General features: G+C 44.1%; 2 protein-coding genes across 3 annotated transcripts in view; one reads left to right on the forward strand and one right to left on the reverse strand.

Annotated features, from left to right (window-relative positions):
• The window catches only part of TMEM68 (transmembrane protein 68), a 97642-nt gene extending 89018 nt beyond the window's left edge, over positions 1 to 8624 (reverse strand). For both annotated transcript variants that reach the window (XM_030214506.1, XM_030214498.1), the window contains exon 1: positions 8525 to 8624. The gene's annotated coding sequence lies outside the window, so the exon portion shown is untranslated. The remainder of the gene's footprint in view (positions 1 to 8524) is intronic.
• Positions 8625 to 8737: 113 nt separating this feature from the next.
• TGS1 (trimethylguanosine synthase 1) overlaps positions 8738 to 19816 on the forward strand; it is a 126566-nt gene continuing 115487 nt past the window's right edge. Inside the window, exon 1 of the mRNA XM_030214529.1 lies at positions 8738 to 9125. Coding sequence (XP_030070389.1) covers positions 9022 to 9125 — 104 coding nt within the window. The 5' untranslated portion in view covers positions 8738 to 9021. The remainder of the gene's footprint in view (positions 9126 to 19816) is intronic.

Below are 19816 nucleotides of genomic sequence, written 5' to 3' on the forward strand. Positions count from 1 at the left end.
CTCTATCAGCACTTGATTTTTTCACTCTTTCAAAAGTACAAAGACCAAGGGACACTCAATGAAATTACATGGAAATACTTTTAAAACTAATAGGAGGAAATATTTCACTCAAAGAATAATCTCTGGAACTCATTGCCGGAGGATGTGGTAACAGCGGGGTTGGGCTTTAAAAAGGTATGGACAAGTTCCTGGAGGAAAAGGCCATATAGTCTGTTATTGAGATGGGCATGGGGGAAGCCACTGCTTGCCCCAAGATTGGTAGAATGAAATTATGCTACTAATTGGGTTTCTGCCGAGCACTTGTGACCTGGATTGGCCACTGTTGGAGGCAGGATACTGGGTTGGATGGACAGTTGGTCTGATTCATTATGGCTATTCTTATGTTCACACAATAAAAAGTGTAATATTTGTGCCAATTCAACCCCTTTTACGTGTCACTTCACACCATGAAATCTATGTAGTCATATGATCTCCTTTCTTAGCTTGAAAATGACTGTCCACAATTCAGGGAAGCTTTGTTTACTGGATTGATAAGAATAGTGTATCCTTAATTTCAAATCTGGCATTTCTGGCAAGATATTTTAAGAGCATTTTTCTCCTTCTACATATAAATTCTCCTAGTAGTAGTAGCTTCAGAAGCCCGACAAGCTCTGCTAGCAGTGACTGACAGCAGAAGGAGGACGTTCTATGGCATTATCCATACCAGGAATTTTCTAGGTACAAGTATTAAAAACTCTTATAAGGGAGGGCCTGTTTCCTTCCTTGAGAGTACCAGGAAAAGGGGAGTGGGTTCAATCTTCCACACAACCAAGGGGGACTCGAGGACCAAGGGCTTTAAAGAGGTCTGAAAAACCCAGAAGAGTAGAATGTGTTGGATATGAAAAGGCCAGTTTGTGAAGACTGGCCATTCATAAAGAAGCCACAAGAATAAGAAAAGAAGAGGTGAAAATTAAAGTCTACAGCATGGAGACTGAATCCAGACAGCTAAAGTGGAGACTTACTTTCCTTTATATAATCTTTTGGAATTTGTTAGAGACCTAATCTCTAGTACACCTTCTCTGAAGACATTTTACTAGTTCTTGAAATTGGACATTTGGGGCTTGATTATAAAACAGCACACCCATGTCAAAAGTCCCAAAAGATGCCTGTTGTACAAAGGCAATGGATGCACCTTTCTAAAATAGGCTGCCAGATCCAGCACCAATAGCTCACAATCGTCACCGCAAAAATTTAGCCTGCTTCAAAAAAGGTGCAAGTCTATGCAAATTGTCTACATGTGTGGATTTGTATTTTGTAAAATACGAATACACATCGCAACTCCACCTCCACTCCACCCATAGGCAGACCAAATAAAAGGAGGTTCACTTTTTGTGCATGTATGTGGTCATGCAGTTTTATGAAAGACTTTACATGCATGCACACATACATATATAATTAACCCCTTGATGTTTCAGGAGCGACTGGATGATTGCAAATGTGTGAGATGAGAAACCCACAGAGGTAGTGCCTGAAAAAGATTCTTTCCCCATGCCCAATATGGCACCACAGTGTCAGCATCAACCCTTCCAGTGACCTTGGTCTCATTTCAGAAGACCCTCCAGGACTACCCGTAAGATGATCATCCCCTCCCTGAAATCCTTCTGCACATAAAAGCAGCTCCTCAGCTGAATAATGATCTATTCCATTGACAAGGTGCAAAAGCCTCGTAGTATTATTACTGCTACTAATACCAGGGGTTCACAGCCCCTATCTCTGGAAGCTTACAATCTAAGAAGGTAAACAAAAGCACAAGTAACACAGCCAAGAAATGGAGCCTTTAACTTTAGAATGCAGCAAACTGCAAGGAGTGACGCCTGCTGAAAATCCTTTTAGGGAGCAGCCTGAATAAGAAAATTAAAAAAAAAAAAAGGTCAGTTGCTATGGACCAGCTATCTCAGGAAGGAAGGAGTGGCCTGTGGGAGATTTGGAGGAATGCAGGGCCACAGTATGACGCTTACAAGGCTGGCAGGAACAGGTGTTGGTGGCACGGTAGTTACATGGTTCACATGTAAAGCTCTGTCTTTGATTTTCAATGCCCTTAGACATAGTAACATAGTAACATAGTAGATGACGGCAGAAAAAGACCTGCATGGTCCATCCAGTCTGCCCATGACAAACTCATATGTGTATACCTTACCTTGAATTTGTACCTGTCCTTTTCAGGGCACAGACCATATAAGTCTGCCCAGCAGTATTTCCCGCCTCCCAACCACCAGTCCCGCCTCCCATCACCGGCTCTGGTACAGACCGTATAAGTCTGCCCTCCCCTATCCTCGCCTCCCAACCACCACCCCCTCTTCCCCCCAACTGCTCCGCCACCCAATTTCAGCTAAGCTTCTGAGGATCCATTCCTTCTGCACAGGATTCCTCTATGCATATCCCAAGCATGTTTGAACTCCGTTACCGTTTTCATCTCCACCACCTCCCGCGGGAGGGCATTCCAAGCATCCACCACCTCTCCGTGAAGAAATACTTCCTGACATCTTTCCTGAGTCTGCCCTCCTTCAATCTCATTTCATGTCCTCTCGTTCTACCGCCTTCCCATCTCCGGAAAAGATTCGTTTGCGGATTAATACCTTTCAAATATTTGAACGTCTGTATCATATCACCCCTGTTCCTCCTTTCCTCCAGGGTGTACATGTTCAGGTCAGCAAGCCTCTCTTCATACGTAGACAAAATGAGTCAGAGTACCTAAAGAATAAATTAGCTCTCTACACACTTTGGAGGCTTCTATGATCCTTGCAAGCAACATCACTATCTGTACCATCATCAAAAGAAACTGCATGATGTGATAAAAAAAAATTACTACAACTTGAGCAAAGATGGATTTTTAAACTAAAAACTTTGCAACCCACAGATTTATTTATTTATTTCAGTACATTTATACCCCGCCTTTTGCCACAGTGTTGCGGCTCCAAAGCGGCTTACAATGAACTTAAATGTAAATATAGACTGGAAAGGTTATTTGTAGGAAACTTCCTCTAACGTGGCAACACGTACATAAGCATTGCCACGCTGGGAAAAGACCAAAGGTCCATCAAGCCCAGCACTCTATCTCCAACAGCGGCCAACCCAGGCCCCAAGAACCTGGCAAAACCCCAAAATTTAATAAATGATCAATGGACTTTTCCTTCAGGAATCTGTCCAGACCCCTTTTAAACTCAGCAAGGCCAGCTGCCGTCACTACTTTCTCCGGCAATGAGTTCCAGAGTCTAACTACGTGCTGAGTAAAGAAAAACTTTCTCTCCGATTTGTTTTAAACCTGCCACATTCTAATTTCATCTTGTGTCCCCTGGTTCTATTATTGTTAGAAAGTGTAAACAAATGCTTCACATCTGTCCGCTCTACCCCAGTCATTATTTTGTAGACCTTTGTTGCACATTGAATCCAATAAGTAATGCAGTATTCAATGAGAATTGAAGTATTCTATAAACGAGTGTCGACTGGATGAGTGGTATTGGCTTCCTAGTTAAAATGCCGGCACCATTTTGTAACAAAGCTGGCAAGAACAGCAGAGTAATCTGCACCGTTTAGGGTAAGCCTAATTTAGCATATACAAGTTAGCCCTGTGATAAGTATTAAACATCTTTATGTATGGCAGTTGATCCAGTTGTGTTGAGCAGCTCCTCAAGAAGCTCGTTGGTAAAAAAGAGAAGCTCCTTAGAGCACAGCCCACTATAAGTTGCTGTCCTTTAAATCAAATTGCATTCTGCCTGGCTGAGCAGCTAAAATGACTGCCAGTAGTTACAATTCAACAATTATTTTTCTATAAAAAAGTTAAAATTGAAAAACAACTTAGTTTAAGCAATTTAATTCAGAGAGGAGAAGGTTTGTATAACTGATGATGGTGGTCGGAGAAACTTACTGACTTCACGGTAAACCTGGAGGACGTAATGGGGCAGTTCAGCAAACTGAAGAGTAGCAAATCTCCTGGATGATATTCATCCTAGAGTACTGATAGAACTGAAAAATGAGCTTCCGGAGCTACTGTTAGTGATATGCAATTTATCCTTAAAATTGAGCATGGTTCCGGAAGATTGGAGGGTGGCCAATGTAATGCCCATTTTTAAAAAAGGTTCCAGGGGAGATTCGGGAAATTATAGCCCAGTGAGTCTGACGTCGGTGCCAGGGAAAATGGTAGAGGCTATTATCAAAAACAAAATTACAGAGCACATCCAAGGACATGGATTACTGAGACCAAGTCAGCATGGCTTTTGTGTGGGGAAATCTTGCCTGACCAATTTACTTCAATTCTTTGAAGGAGTAAACAAACATGTGGACAAAGGGGAGCCGGTTGATATTGTGTATCTGGATTTTCAAAAGGCGTTTGACAAGGTACCTCATGAAAGGCTACAGAGGAAATTGGAGGGTCATGGGATAGGAGGAAATGTCCTATTGTGGATTAAAAACTGGTTGAAGGATAGGAAACAGAGATTGGGGTTAAATGGGCAGTATTCACAATGGAGAAGGGTAGTTAGTGGGGTTCCTCAGGGGTCTGTGCTAGGACCGCTGCTTTTTAATATATTTATAAATGATTTAGAGATGGGAGTAACTAGCGAGGTAATTAAATTTGCTGATGACACAAAGTTATTCAAAGTCGTTAACTCGTGACAGGATTGTGAAAAATTACAGAAGGACCTTACAAGACTGGGAGACTGGGAGGCTAAATGGCAGCTGACATTTAATGTGAGCAAGTGCAAGGTGATGCATGTGGGAAAAAAGAACCCAAATTATAGCTACGTCATGCAAGGTTCCACATTAGGAGTTATGGACCAAGAAAGGGATCTGGGTGTCGTCCTCGATAATACACTGAAACCTTCTGCTCAGTGTGCTGCTGCGGCTAGGAAAGAAAATAGAACGTTGAGTATTATTAGGAAAGGTATGGAAAACAGGTGTGAGGATGTTATAATGCCGTTGTATCACTCCGACCGCACCTTGAGTATTGTGTTCAATTCTGGTCGCCCCATCTCAAGAAAGATAAAGTAGAATTGGAAAAGGTGCAGCGAAGGGCGACTAAAATGATAGCGGGGATGGGACGACTTCTCTTTGAAGAAAGACTAAGGAGGCTAGGGCTATTCAGCTTGGAGAAGAGACGGCTGAGAGGAGACATAATAGAGGTATATAAAATAATGAGTGGAGTGGAACAGGTGGATAAGCGTCTGTTCACGCTTTCCAAAAATACTAGGACTAGGGGGCATGCGATGAAACTAGTGTAGTAAATTTAAAACAAATCGGAGAAAATGTTTCTTCACCCAACGCATAATTAAACTCTGGAATTTGTTGCTGGAGAACGTGGTGAAGGCGGTTAGCTTGGCAGAGTTTAAAAAGGGGTTAGACGGTTTCCTAAAGGACAAGTCCATAAACCACTACTAAATGGACTTGGGAAAAATCCACAATTCCAGGAATAACATGTATAGAATGTTTGTACGTTTGGGAAGCTTGCCAGGTGCCCTTGGCCTGGATTGACCGCTGTCGTGGACAGGATGCTGGGCTCGATGGACTCTTGGTCTTTTCCCAGTGTGGCATTACTTATGTACTTATGTCACAGATTGCCTTAAACATTAATGAGGCAACTGTGTAACTGAAATCTTTTTCTCCTTTCCAAGTGAACTGATTAAAAAGTCACCTTAATGAAATAGAGTGGTGAGAACTCAGACTTATATTTTATAGTATTGTATATACAGTTTAACAAGTCATTTGGCCTATATGTTTTTAAGATGATGTGATGATACCTGCCAACAAGCCTTACCAGGAACACTCTGGAACTCACTCACCAAACTCATGACTACTTCTATTTCAGGAAGCAGGTGAAAGCCTGGCTCTTCTCCCAAACCTTTTTATACATGCAGCTAAAAGTACACTCTGTAACAAACTAGTTCCTTATTCAACTGTACTTATAATTTGACCCCTTCATCTACCTATTAAGATGTTTCATTGTATTGTACTTTATGAATGTTAGCATATCTACGTTATTTCACTATTGTTTATAATTTTAACAAAAATGTCAAGCGGTACTTTTGTACACTGCCTTGGGTGAATCTCTTCATAAAAGCAGTTAATAAAGCCCAATAAATAAATGTGCAGAGACTCTTTCCAAGGCTTCATTTGTATAAATCAGTAAATATTGAAAAGGAGGTCTAAAAGAGATGGCTGAGGTGAGATATTATAGATGTCTATAAAATACTTAGAAATGAATCACTTATTTACTTTTTCCAAAAATTCTAAAACTAGGGAGCATGCAATGAAGCTACAATTAGTACATTTAAAACAAACCAGTGAAAATATTTCTTCATTCAATATGTAATTAAACTCTAGAATTTGTTGCAGAGACTGTTGTAAAAGCAGTTAGCTTAGCAGGGTTTAAAAATGGTTTGTATAATTTCCTAAAAGAAAAGCCCATAAGATACTATTAAGATGTACTGGGGAAAATCCACTGCTTATTTCTAGGATACTAAAAAAATGTATATAACAGAAAGTCTATCTGAACACTTGCAATTAGCAACAAGGTTTGGATTGTTGAGCGTATAGGCTCTTTAAGCTAAGTGTCTTTTGAACATTTATATATATCTTATATGTGATGGTGTGAGAGCACGAGCCAGTATTATTGTAATTGCAACAATAGGGTGGAGGTGGTCTATAGTCAATGATTAGAAACAAATGCACGTATTTAGAGTCACCATGGGAGTGATATGAGTATTCGTGCTAAGTGATATGAGACTCCACCTTGTTGCTAATTGCAAGTGTTCAGAGAGACTCTCTCTTATATACATTTTTTAGTAGTCTATACTTTCTAATTGGAGAACGTCAAGCCATATAGATTTTTTGCTATTTCTAGGATAAGCAGCATGAAATCTGTTTAACTCTTTTGGGATCTTGCCAGGTACCTGTGATGGATTGGCCACTGTTAAAAACTGGCTACTGGGCTTGATGGACCTTCAGTCTGTCCCAGTATGGCAACACTTATGTTATAATTAAAAGTGGAGCTAAGTGTGCAGAACACACAATCCTGTCAGGGGGAGTGCTCCTTCTCACCTGAATCACAACCTAACCAAACTGTCCCATTACTCTACATTAATCTTCTGAAACAATTTCGTTTTAGAATCCCATGCTGTTTAACATAGTGTTTCTCAAACCTGTCCTGGGGGACCGCCAGCCACTCAGGTTTTTAGGATATCCCTTATGGATGTGTATTAAACAGATTTGGGAGTAGTAGATATTCATTAATGTGATAACAAAAAACTGGGTTCACAATCTATAGTGATAGTATATCTCAGTACAACACAGGTTGATTCTCTCTGCCAATGTTGGCTGAGTTGAGTTTGCTACACTCTGCATGAACTGTTTTCTAAAATTATCATCTGCAAGCTGGAGTTCTGCTATCCACATTTGTGACTTACCAACTGAGCCATTGGGAATATAATCTCACTTGCTAATTTTTCTTATTTGAGCAGTTTAGGGCAGGTACACATTGGACTCAGGGTGGTGACATGGCATTTGGAGGGAGTTCTGTAGGTAGGCTATTTTTATTCTTTAAGTGCATTTAAAGTAGTTTTGCAGTTTTGTGGAATAAAGATTTAATACTGTTAAGTGGTAATAATTTATGTTGAATAGATATTCATTAGGGATATTCTAAGAACCCAACTGGCTGATAGTCCCTCAGGACAGGTTTGAGAGTCACTGGTTTAATACACACAAATGCAATACTTTAAACTGTACGAACAAATAAAACATTCCATGAGCCATATAAATACTCCTTCCCTCATTCTCTCTATTCAGTGTTAATTCCCAAAAGCTTGTTTCAGAAATACATTGCTACTGTTAGTCCAATGAAAAGATCACAACTCAATATATTATACTTTTAAACAGAAATAATGACAGCAGATAGAAGCCATATGGCTTATACAGTCTGCTCATCCACACACCATCTACTATCCCTGCCTCTCCCTTCGAGATCCTATGTGCTTAGACCATTCTTTCTTTGAATCCACAGTCTTCGTCTCCACCACCTCCACTGTGGCCATTCCACCAACCTTCCTATAAAGGGAAAGGGAAATGGGATTTGATATACCGCCTTTCTGAGGTTTTTGCAACTACATTCAAAGCAGTTTACATATATTCAGATACTTATTTTGTACCAGGGGCAATGGAGGGTTACGTGACTTGCCCAGAGTCACAAGGAGCTGCAGTGGGACTTGAACTCAATTCCCCAAGATCAAAGTCCACTGTACTAACCACTAGGCTACTCCTCAACTCCAATACATTTCCTTAGATTACTCCTGAAGCCATCTCCTTTTACCTCCATCCTATGTTCCTCATTCCAGAGTTTCCTTTATTAACCTTTATTCGAGCCACTATTGAAGCCAAGCTTAAACGACTACCTACCTGACAGCTGCTGTAACAACAAGCATTCCCCTTCCCTTTCTAAGCTCAGCCCAATAGTTTACAACTCTGGCCGGGTTAGAACCGGTACTTGTTTTGCTCTTACCATCTCCTATCGGCGACATGCTCCCTTTGGTTCCGGCTGTTGAGATCTGCTGCCAGTACAAGAAGAGCCGGGGAGCTTTAAAAACTCCATGGGTACCCCACCCGAGCCACTTTCAGTGTAACACACGGTCGGGGAGGAGGGAGGTTAGAGCACCAATGGAATCAGCAAAGTCCCTCCTCCTCCGCGCGTCCTGTACAGCTCCTCCCCCTTTCCTTTCATTTTCACAAGGAAATTTAACATATTTGCATTTCCAGCTCTAAAGAGGTGTGGCAAAAATATCGCATCTCTTTTTTTTTTTTTCTCCACCCCGTCACCGAACGCAACGACCGAGTGACGTTTGGAACGTCATGCTGGAGGGTTTGATGAATCCTGTGGCCTGGTGGTACTTGTAGTGTGACTGTAGAACATTTGCCTTCTTTTTGTCCACGTGCGTGCACCCTTGTTCCGAGTGCCTGAGGGAGGCCTGCGGCGTGTTTTGAGAACCCTGCTCAGATTCGATGATTTGTGAAAAGTGGAGCCAAGTAGCTGAGATGGTCCTCTGCATCGAGGAACTGGATGAGGCTCTGGGCATCATGTGCCTTTGCTCCAGAGCTTTTGTAGAGTATGTACGCTTCTGTTCTGTGCCATCTACGTTGCATGTTTGGTTCCTCTGCCGAATTGCTGTGAAAATTCAGTGTGACATAAGAAATGTTTTTGTTTGTTTTGTTTTCAGTCCTATTTTTTTTCTGATGTATTTATGCTGTGTGGCGTAGGCCTGAAAGACCTTGGGCTCTTTGTTTTGGATTCTTGATAAGATACAACCTAGATGTCATTTGCATCATGGTCTTAAGATATTACAGTTTACATAGTAACATAGTGAGTGATGGCAGATGTAGCCATTTCAGACCTTTAATGTGTTGTATTTCCCAGCAGTGCAGGTATTAGGTGCCCTAGCCCAGTGTTTCCTGGAGTATACTCTTTGCCAGTCAGGTTTTCAGGATATCCACAATGAATATACATGAAGGGATTTGCATATACTGGAGGTTTATGCAAATCAAGTTCATGCAGATTCATTGTGGATATCCTGAAAACCTGATTGACAAGGGGTACTCCAGGACTAGACTTGGGAAACAATGACCTAGACAAAGCGGCAACCTTGTTCCTAGGGAGTTCAGTTAATTCTCAAGGTCCTCCTATGAAAATTTTGATAATTGAACTCTGTGATCACCCCCTAGCAGAACAACCCAGTAAAAATGTTTAATTGAATGTTGCCCTTTAATTTACGAGGTATGAACTTCACTTCTAAAGTTTCATAAACATTTGAAGGCTTTCCTTTTTGCCCAGGCGTTTAGGGTGATTTAAAGCTGGGTGTATAAACTCCTTAGTCAAGAATCTTTTATTGCATGTGTATGTCTTCTTTTAAAATTATTTTATGCATGTTATGCTGTGATCTGCCAGGAGTTGTAAGATCATGTGGAATAGACAATTTTTAACTATATATATTTTATTTATTTATTTGCTGCACTTGTATCCCACATTTTCCCACCCATTTGCAAGCTGAATGTGGCTTACAAAATGTTACAATGACATTCACATTAATGGAATAAAAATTTCAGAATGTAGATACAGAAAAGGTGCATAAGAATATCATAGCAATCATATAACGGAATAAACATTTCAGAATTATTACAAATAAAGGGGCAACAGTATATCATGTAGGAATGGAAGTGGATAAATAGATAAAAACATAACAATGATATTAAGACAAGATGTAGAATTCAATAATAATATTCAATAATGAGGATGTACTTCAAATAAACAAATTGGAGAGTTCCATAATAGATGTATCGGAGTAATTTGGGAGTCAGATCGTTATGGGGGATCTTTTTTGTATGTTTTTGTGAATAAGTAGGTCTTCAGTAATTTTCGGAAGGTTGTTGAGTCGTGTGTTGTTTTTATATTGATCGGTAATTTTTTTTTTTTTGTTACATTTGTACCCCGCGCTTTCCCACTCATGGCAGGTAATTCATTCCATAATTGTGTGCAGATGTATGAGAAGCTAGAAGCTATATATATATATTTGTAGGCAAAAAGGAGGTGGTTTGTGCAGCATTGCGTACGCTTTGTAGCGCTATAGAAATGCTAAATAGTAGTAGTAGTAGGAACTATGGAGCTCGGGGGTAAGGGCAGTAGTTGAGCCGGGGGGGGGGGGGGGGGGTAGCAACAGCAACAAGATGAGGGAGTAGAGTGGATTAGGGAGTAAAGTGACTGTTCTCAAGACTGTTCCAGAGGTAGCCCCTCTCTTTCATGCAAGCTGCCTGGAAGAGAGGGACTGGAATCGAAAAGTCCCACTGCATTGTGTGAAAAAGAAGTGGTAGAACCAGGGCTGTCAAGAGACAAAGCCAGGCCCAGGGCAAGTAATGTTAAAGGACTTGCTGCCCCTTCTCTGCTCCCACCCTTCCCCTGTTTTCGCTGGCTGAGGCAGTTTAATAATGTGGTTTCTGAAAAAATTACCTTTTAAAACAGCAATTCTTCACTGGCAGTGAGTACGAGCAGCCATCATACATACTGCTCCTTCCGGCCCCACATCCTTCCCTCTGGTGTGTTTCCACCTATGCAGAAACAGGAAGTTGTGTTACAGGGAAGGCTGTATGGATGGCTTGATCCATTGCCTTTATTACAGATGTCAAATTGAGAGGCAAAAAAACAGTTTGAATCTACTGTCCTCTCATTCTTAAGCTTTCAGCTGTGGGCTGCAACGGTGCAATTTCCAGCGATAAAATGATATTTCCATCTTTTCCTGTACAAATCTTAAATCTTTTCACCTCCGGTATGAATCAAGTGTCATACCAGTTGAGGAAAACTTCACAACCCATCCAAGCTTTTTTTTAGATTTACTAATTGGCAATAACTCCAACTTATGACATCCGGTTGCCTTTCCCCCCATCCAACAGTGTGACACGTTCTTTGGATGACTTGAAACTAGGAGCCGATTGTTTGTTATGGCTAACCAGAGATTTACTGGGAAGTGATTTCCAATTAGACCCATTTCATATGCATTATAAACACAATCAGGGTCATAGTTCTTGATAAGGTGTCTAAATTGTACAAGAAAATTATTAGCCGCTGGTAAACTCCCGGACAGTTTTTCACCAGGAATTTCAATCTGCCCAATTCCATGGCGGTGGTTAAAATTTTGAAGCCATCCAGTGATAGCTTTGAATTCGTAATCCCCATGAAGTTGGTGGTTGAAATACATCACCTTTTGGCTAATAGTGGCCCAGAAATTGGATGGCGCAAGGATCTTTTTTTTTTTTTTTTTAACCATAGATATAGAGGTTTATCTGCCTGTTCAATAGATTACATTTTCATGTTTTTTCTGGAACAACGCCCTTACTCTTTTTCATGAACTGAAACATAGCTAACAATAGCATCACTTTGTCTTTTTATGTTGGATATTGTTGATGTTCTTTCATCATAACATACTAACATAGTAGATGACGGCAGAAAAAGACCTGCACGGTCCATCCAGTCTGCCCAACAAGATAAACTCATATGTGCTACTTTTTGTGTATACCTTACCTTGATTTGTATCTGTCATTTTCAGGGCACAGACCTTATAAGTCTGCCCAGCACTATCCCTGCCTCCCAACCACCAGCCCCGCCTCCCACCTCTGGCTCTGCCACCCAATCTCAGCTAAGCTTCTGAGGATCCATTCCCTCGGAACAGGATTCCTTTATGTTTATCCCATGCATGTTTGAATTCCGTTACCGTTTTCCTCTCCACCACCTCCCGTGGGAGAGCATTCCAAGCATCCATCACTCTCTCCGTGAAAAAATACTTCCTGATATTTTTCTTGAGTCTGTTCTGCAAGATTTTCCCCGATACTCCATTTCTTAACTTCTCCACAATGTCTGATTTTTGTCTTTTAATGATAAAACAACCTGTTTTTCCTTTGACGCCTTTATTGGTCTTGTTAGAAAACCTTTCTGCATCGGACTTGGGAGGAAAAGGGCAGGGCTTTTCTCTGCTGCGTCCCTGCGCTCACTGACCTCAATTCCTGAGGGGCCAGGGCAGGCTGCGAAGATGAATCGCTAGGATGGTACAACAGGGAATATTCAAGGGGGGGGGGGGGGGTCGGGTCGGGTGGATGCTGGACCACCAGCGGAGCAGAGGGAGTGATGCACTGTTGCTGGGTGGGCCTGTTCCCACCCAGGCCCACACACACAGCTGCACCATTCTGGATAATTGGACATCTGGGTAATTGGCGTTCCACTGTGGTTGTCAGGACCTGTTGTTTTACTTTGACTGCAAGTAGCCTTGGTATCGCTCTAGTAAATGTAATGGTTAAGTGGACCCTGCCTCCCAGATATGTTTCTGATGGGCCGATGCTCAAAACCTAATGCCGGCACTAGTTTTAAGCTGCACAGAAAATGTTTAGAGGGCACTAATGCTGGAAACAAAGATTACCACAAATTGTATTTAAATGTAGGCAAAGGGATGTAAAAGAGGTCATTAGGTATTACCTCCAAATGCCCAAAGAAACAGTACCGAAAATTTACTACCACCTTGGGGCTAGTGTTGGAATGGTTTGATGAAAGGGGAATGTTCTATAAGCGAGGCTTTCTTGGCCATGTATTCCTTCTAAAATAGCTCCTTGTCATACGGCAAGTATGTAGCACTTTCTTGTTTGCAAAATTGAATACAGCTCAAGTTCTCTTAGTACCTGAGCTCCCCCAGACCTATTCTGCTATTTGAGGTCCTTTCCCTTTTTAAATGTATGAAAAGATAAGTGCTTGACGGATAGTAAAATTACAGCCCCACTCCGTTCTGTTTTATAAACAGATCAACTTGAGGGTCTGATCCGGAGCTTTCAGAAATACTCTGGTTGACCGGGATAAGGCTCGTCATCCTTCATTCCACTCTTTCTGGAGTTATGCTTGAATGGCTGTGCCACCATTCAAGCATACTGACCCAAGGAGAATGATACCAGCGGACTGTTATCCCCCCCCCCCCCCCCCCGCATGCTACAAGAGTTGTGCTTGCAAGATTCTTGTTCGCATTCACCAGGCACGTTCCTCCCCCTTACAGAAAAATATCTTCCCAATGCTAACAGCGCACATATAATTTGCATGATATTAGTGTTGAGCATTGGGAAGTTTATTTTCTGTGCTGTTCCATACAACGCCAGAGTTCTGAGCATTGGCCTGCTTGTTTGTACCTTTGAAAAGGTTTCACTAATAGGTGATCTAAAATGGATGAGATGAAAGAAGCTGCAGAGGTTGAGTATTTTGACACCTAACATGGAAAAAATGCTAGATATTTGTACGTTTATATGATTTTTAAGTTTCGATATTTCAAAGGTATAAATAACAAAGAAGAATTAAATCCTTTATTTTGGTGCAAAAAAATTAAATAAACTGGGATGATAGATGGAATGGGCTTCCAGGCAAGATGGAAGAGGCAAAAATAACAGAATTCATGCAAAAAATGCATGAAATAAGTACAGGGTGTTTCTGGAGAATTCTATGCTGTAGAGCTAATTAGAAGATTAGCGTATAAACTAATTAGCTAATAAATACTCTGATTAGAGCTTGTGGCTTGTCTTGTCTTGTCTGTGTATGTTGTAGAGGGCTGGAATGCACGCAGCTCTGCTCTGGAACTGTCTTAGTTGAAGCTAAGATGCTATCCAGTAATAGTTCTTACTCAGTACAGCACACATTCGTAATTCAGTTCCTTTATGAGCACTGAGGGCTTTGGTCCCTCAGTCATACTCGGAGGAACTACGTCTTGGTTGGCGAAGTGATAGGCATTGGAGAAGAGTCTTTCTCTCTGTCTCTCAGGCCAACTCCAACTACTCTGTTTGCCCTCTGTCAATCCCTTGTCCATCAGGAGTGCATGATATTGAACAGTAGTTCCCAAACCTTTTCAGTTCACGCACCCTTATTGTCAAAGAAATTTTTTTGCAGCGGCAACCCCCCCCCCCCCGCCGGCCACACAAGTCTCTACCACCTCCCTCCGCTACATATCATGTCCAATATTTCTCCCTCTCCCCCTCATGTACCATCTATCCCTTCCCTCTACCCCTGTGTCCAACATTTCTTCCTGTCTGGCCCCTGTCCATGCAGCATTTCCCCCCTCCCCTTGACCCCCATATTCAAGATTTCACCCCTTCCTCCCCCTCCAGCTCATGTCCAACACTTATGCCCCTCATTCCTCCTTCAGCAGCTCTCCTTTCCTCCCCCACTCCACCCACAATTCTCCCTCTGCTTGAACGGGTCCCCAGCAGCGACAGAGATTCCCACATGGTGCCTGTCGCTAACCTAGAAGCCTCCCCTTGGTTTCATGGTTTTTGTTTTAACTTGCCGGTCTTACAGGGTCAGGATTAATTGTGCTTACTTTTGTTTCTCTTTCTCTGTGCCAGCTGCGTACAAAATCTCTGTCACCAACGGAGGACCGCTGTTTTCCTGCCAAACATGGCTGAGGCAAGCTACTGATCAAAGCTGAGCTGTGATTGGTCACGGAGCCTGTCTGGCGCCTAAAACAGCAATCCTGAATTGGAAACAAAGAGCCTCACTCCTTGCTTCCCAATCAGAATCGCCCTTTTAGGAGCCGGACAGCTGAGCTGTGATCGGTAGCTTGCCCCAGCCATGGTGTATGTAGGTTTCATATTCCGCCAGAACCGATATACTCATATCACCCCTCTCCTCAGGTCACTTCACTGGCTTCCGATCAGATACCGCATTCAATTCAAGCTTCTCCTTCTTACCTACAAATGCACTCAGTCTGCTGCCCCTCACTATCTTTCTACCCTCATCTCCCCTTACGTTCCCGCCCGTAACCTCCGTTCACAGGATAAATCCCTCCTCTCAGTACCCTTCTCCACCACCACCAACTCCAGGCTCCGCTCATTCTGCCTCGCCTCACCCTATGCTTGGAACAACCTTCCTGAACCCTTACGCCAAGCCCCCTCCCTGCCCGTCTTCAAGTCTTTGCTTAAAGCCCACCTCTTCAATGCTGCATTCAGCACCTAACCCTTACCGTTCAGTGAATCCAGACTGCCCCAATTTGACTGCCCCTATCGGACCGACCGTTCACTTGTCTATTAGCTTGTAAGCTCTTTGAGCAGGGACTGTCTCTCTTTGTTAAATTGTACAGCGCTGCGTAACCCTAGTAGCGCTCTAGAAATGTTAAGTAGTAGTAGTAGTTTCCTGGAACTTAACTTTGTTTGAATATGTTGAAATTAAGCAATGTCCCGGCGCTTGGCTGTGAACCTCCCGTTTGCCCCACGGCACCCCTGTGAGTTTACAACGGTGCACTGGGGTGCCGTGGCGCACAGTTTGGGAAATGCTGATATAGAGGACATGGTATCACCCTTTGAACAGCTCTCTGAATGAGCTGGGCGCACAGACTTGCTTGCATGAGGTGTGCATGTGGACAGTAGATGGTGAAGCTTTGGCCCACTAGTGCTGGGCAGACTTATACGGTCTGTGCCAGAGCTGGTGGTGGGAGGCGGGACTGGTAGTTGGGAGGTGAGGATAGTGCTGGGCAGACTTATATGGTCTGTGCCAGAGCCAGTGGTGGGAGGCGGGGCTGGTGGTTGGGAGGCGGAGATAGTGCTGGGCAGACTTATACGGTCTGTGCCACAGCTGATGGTGGGAGGCGGGGCTGGTGGTTGGGAGGCGGGGATAGTGCTGGCCGGACTTATACAGTCTGTGCCCTGAAGAGGACAGGTACAAATAAAAAGTAGCACATATGAATTTATCTTGTTGGGCAGACTGGATGGACCGTGCAGGTCTTTTTCTGCCGTCATCTACTATGTTACTATGTTACTAGGATCACTGAGCTAACCAGATAGTAATTGTCATTAGCTTAGCACAGGAATGCTTATCCTGTAGATGATGTAATGAGGTCCTTGGCCTTGCAGATGGCCCTCCTTATAGTTGGTACTGCTGGCACCTTATAAGAGATTTGTCAGCAAATATTATTACACACTGATGTCAGTGTAAATCTCACTCTGTAGGTTTCACACCAGAGAGAGACAACACAGATGTCTCTTGGAATGTCAGTGTCCAGTGCCGCAGGACGTCTTGTAACAGCCATGATAGTGTTGTCCTTAAAAGATGGTTCCAGACCTATTCTGAGTTTAGTTCATAGGCTTCAGTTAGACAATGCAGGCCTTATGCATACAAACAGGTATGGACAGTATATCCCACTACAGTGCGGTGCAGCAGTTGGCAGCGAGCTTCAGCCACCAATGCCAGACCTCCCACATATGCTCAGTTCAGGCACGTGAAAATAATAAGATGATACCTTTTTAGTGGACTAGCCTAATATCTTTTTCTATTGGCTTTCAGAGGCCAAAACCTCCTGCCTCTGGTCAAGTAAAGACAGTATACTGCTGTTATGGTATCCTCTCTTGACCTGAGGAAAGAAGTATTGGTCTCTGAAGGCTAGTCAAAAATGTATTAAAATTAGTCCAATATAAGGGTATAATTTTATTTTCTATTTTGTGTTTTATTTGTATTTATTGACCTTTATTAACACAGCTACCACATTACTTTCTCCTAAATTAGTAATAAAATTATTTTCTCTACCTTTGTTGACTGGCCATTTACTTTTTCCAATTGTGTTGGTTCCGTTCTCTTGTTTCTGCTTTCCATCATCATCTCTTAACTCTCTTGCCAGGGTTTCCTGTCCATTTGTCATTTCTCTCTTTTTTTTTTTTTCTTTCCGTTTTCTTTAATTTATTTTTCTGCTTCTGGCCCGATTTAATTCATTCTTACTATCCAGTCTTTAATTTCCCTCTCTTTATTTCATCTACCTATGGCTTTTCATCTTTCCCTCACCCTTATTATCCCCTATTCCCTTCCTCTTATTCTCCAGTCTTTCATTAACTTTATCCTGTCCCTCTTTCCATATCATCATGCTGATCAATCCATAGACTGGTGGGTTGTGTCCATCTACCAGCAGGTGGAGATAGAGAGCAAAGCTTTTGCCTCCCTATATGTGGTCATGTGCTGCCGGAAACTCCTCAGTATGTTCTCTATCTCAGCAGGTGGTGGTCACACACAGCAGCAGCTCTGGCTAGGTCTCCAAGCCTAATCTTTAGGTTTTGTTGAGTATCTGGGGTTGAGGGCTCTTCTTGAGCAAGTGCAAACCTGGTGGCGCCAGGTCCCTCCTTTTCTCCCCCTCCCGCTGGCTCCGTTTATTTAAACATTTATTGCAGCTACTCACTGGGACACCAGGTCGTTACAGCTCGGAGCGAGAAGCAGGTAATTTTTACCTTTTTATAGCGGGCAGGGGGTTCCCCGATCGATCTCCACGTGGCCTATGGCGTCGGAGGGCGAGGGCGCGAAGAATCGCTCCCCGGACCGCGTGTGCGCTTCTAGCAGGGATGCGGGGGTTTTAAAGTCTGATTCGCCCTTGTTGGGTGTCAGTTTGGAGGCCGGTCAGTGTCCCGGGTCTTCCTCCGGTGCGGCGGTTTTTCCCGCCATAAACGCCCATCCCCCGCTGCTCGCCTCCGCCCTCTTGGCCGGCCACTCTGCTCGGACGGCTTCTTCTTGGGCCGCCCTTGAGCTGGGAGACGTTCATGCCATGGCCGCCCTTGATTTGGGCGACGGCAAAAAAGCGGCTAAAGTTAAGCGCCGTTCTTCCCGCGCGGCTCCTTCGCGGAGTGTCGCGCCGGACGCCATCTTGGATGCGCAGCATGTTTCTCCCCCGCTTTTGCGAGCACCGGTTGAGGGTGCGTCTAGGGCTGTGGCCCAGGCTGCTGAAATACACAGTCTGGGGGGTTTCTCCCCCGAGTTTATTTTGCTGCTGCATCAGGCCTTCCTTATGCAAAACGCTGCCCCTTCTCCCTTGTCCGACAAAGGGGTTGAGGCCCACGGAAGTAAACGCCCTCGGGTGGATTCCCAGGGCTTAGAGGACTCTGTCTCCTCTGATGTAGATGAGGGCAGCGTATCTGAGTTCTCCCAACGGTCCTTTGGGGATTCCTTGGAGGAGACGGATTCCCGCTCGGATGGAGCGGATGACCCCTCTGCAGCGCGGATCTTTCGCTCAGAGGATTTGCCCAACCTGTTAGTGCAGGCCATGAGCATTTTGAAGATTTCCTCTCCAGAGGACGTCTCTCCCTCAGCCCCTGTTGGCTCCGCCATTATGCTGGGGACGAAGCGCCCGCCTAGAACCTTCCACGTGCATGATGCCATGCACACATTAATTTTGGCTCAATGGGATGTCCCGGAAGCGAGCCTCAAAGTGGCTAGGGCTATGTCCCGCCTCTATCCTTTGCCTGAAAGTGAACGGGAGGCCTTTCTTTGGCCTACCGTGGATTCTTTAATCACTGCGGTGACTAAGAAAACGGCGTTGCCGGTGGAAGGTGGCACGGCCCTAAAAGACGCCCAAGACAGAAGATTGGAGGCGGCTTTAAGGTCGTCCTTCGAGGCGGCTGCCTTAAGTTTGCAGGCCTCAGTTTGCGGCTCCTATGTGGCCAGGGCGTGCCTGACGATTGTGCAGCGGGCTTCCCCCTCGGATCCTTCCTTGAGGGCTGATTGGCCGGCCCTGGAATCGGGCTTGGCTTATTTGGCAGACTTACTGTATGATGTCTTGAGAGCCTCGGCTAAAGGTATGGCTCAGACAATCTCTGCGCGGCGCTGGCTTTGGCTGAAACATTGGTCTGCTGACCACGCCTCTAAGTCCCGCCTGGCTAAGTTGCCTTTTAAAGGCAAGCTGCTCTTTGGGGTCGAGCTGGACAAAATTGTGACCGATCTCGGCACGTCTAAGGGCAAGAGGTTACCAGAGGTCAGGGCTTGGGCCAGTGCTCGCCCCGGTAACTCCAGAGGACGGTTTCAGGAAGCCCGTCGGTACCGCCCGGGCAAGTCGGGCTCCTCTGCCCCCTCTTCCTTCAAGAGGAACTTCTCCCCCAAGCAGCATTCCTTTCGCAGAGACCGCCGTCCCGGAGGTGCACCCTCCGGTCCTCCCCCAGGGTCTCGTACCCAATGACGGGGTCCTGGTCCATGGCCCAGTGCAGATTGGAGGACGCCTGTCCTCGTTTCTGGGCGAGTGGACCAGGGTAACTTCAGACGCTTGGGTGCTGGAAGTCATCAGAGATGGCTACAAGCTAGAGTTCTGCCGACCCTTAAGAGACGGGTTTGTACTCTCTCCCTGCAAGTCTCCGGTCAAAGCTGTGGCAGTGCAGCAGACCTTGGACAATCTGATCCGCCTGGGTGCGGTCGTTCCGGTGCCAGAAAATCAGCTTGGCAAGGGACGTTATTCCATTTACTTTGTGGTACCAAAGAAGGAGGTTCTGTACG

The sequence above is a fragment of the Microcaecilia unicolor genome, chromosome 1, assembly GCF_901765095.1.
Source record: "Microcaecilia unicolor chromosome 1, aMicUni1.1, whole genome shotgun sequence".
Lineage (NCBI taxonomy): Eukaryota > Metazoa > Chordata > Amphibia > Gymnophiona > Siphonopidae > Microcaecilia > Microcaecilia unicolor.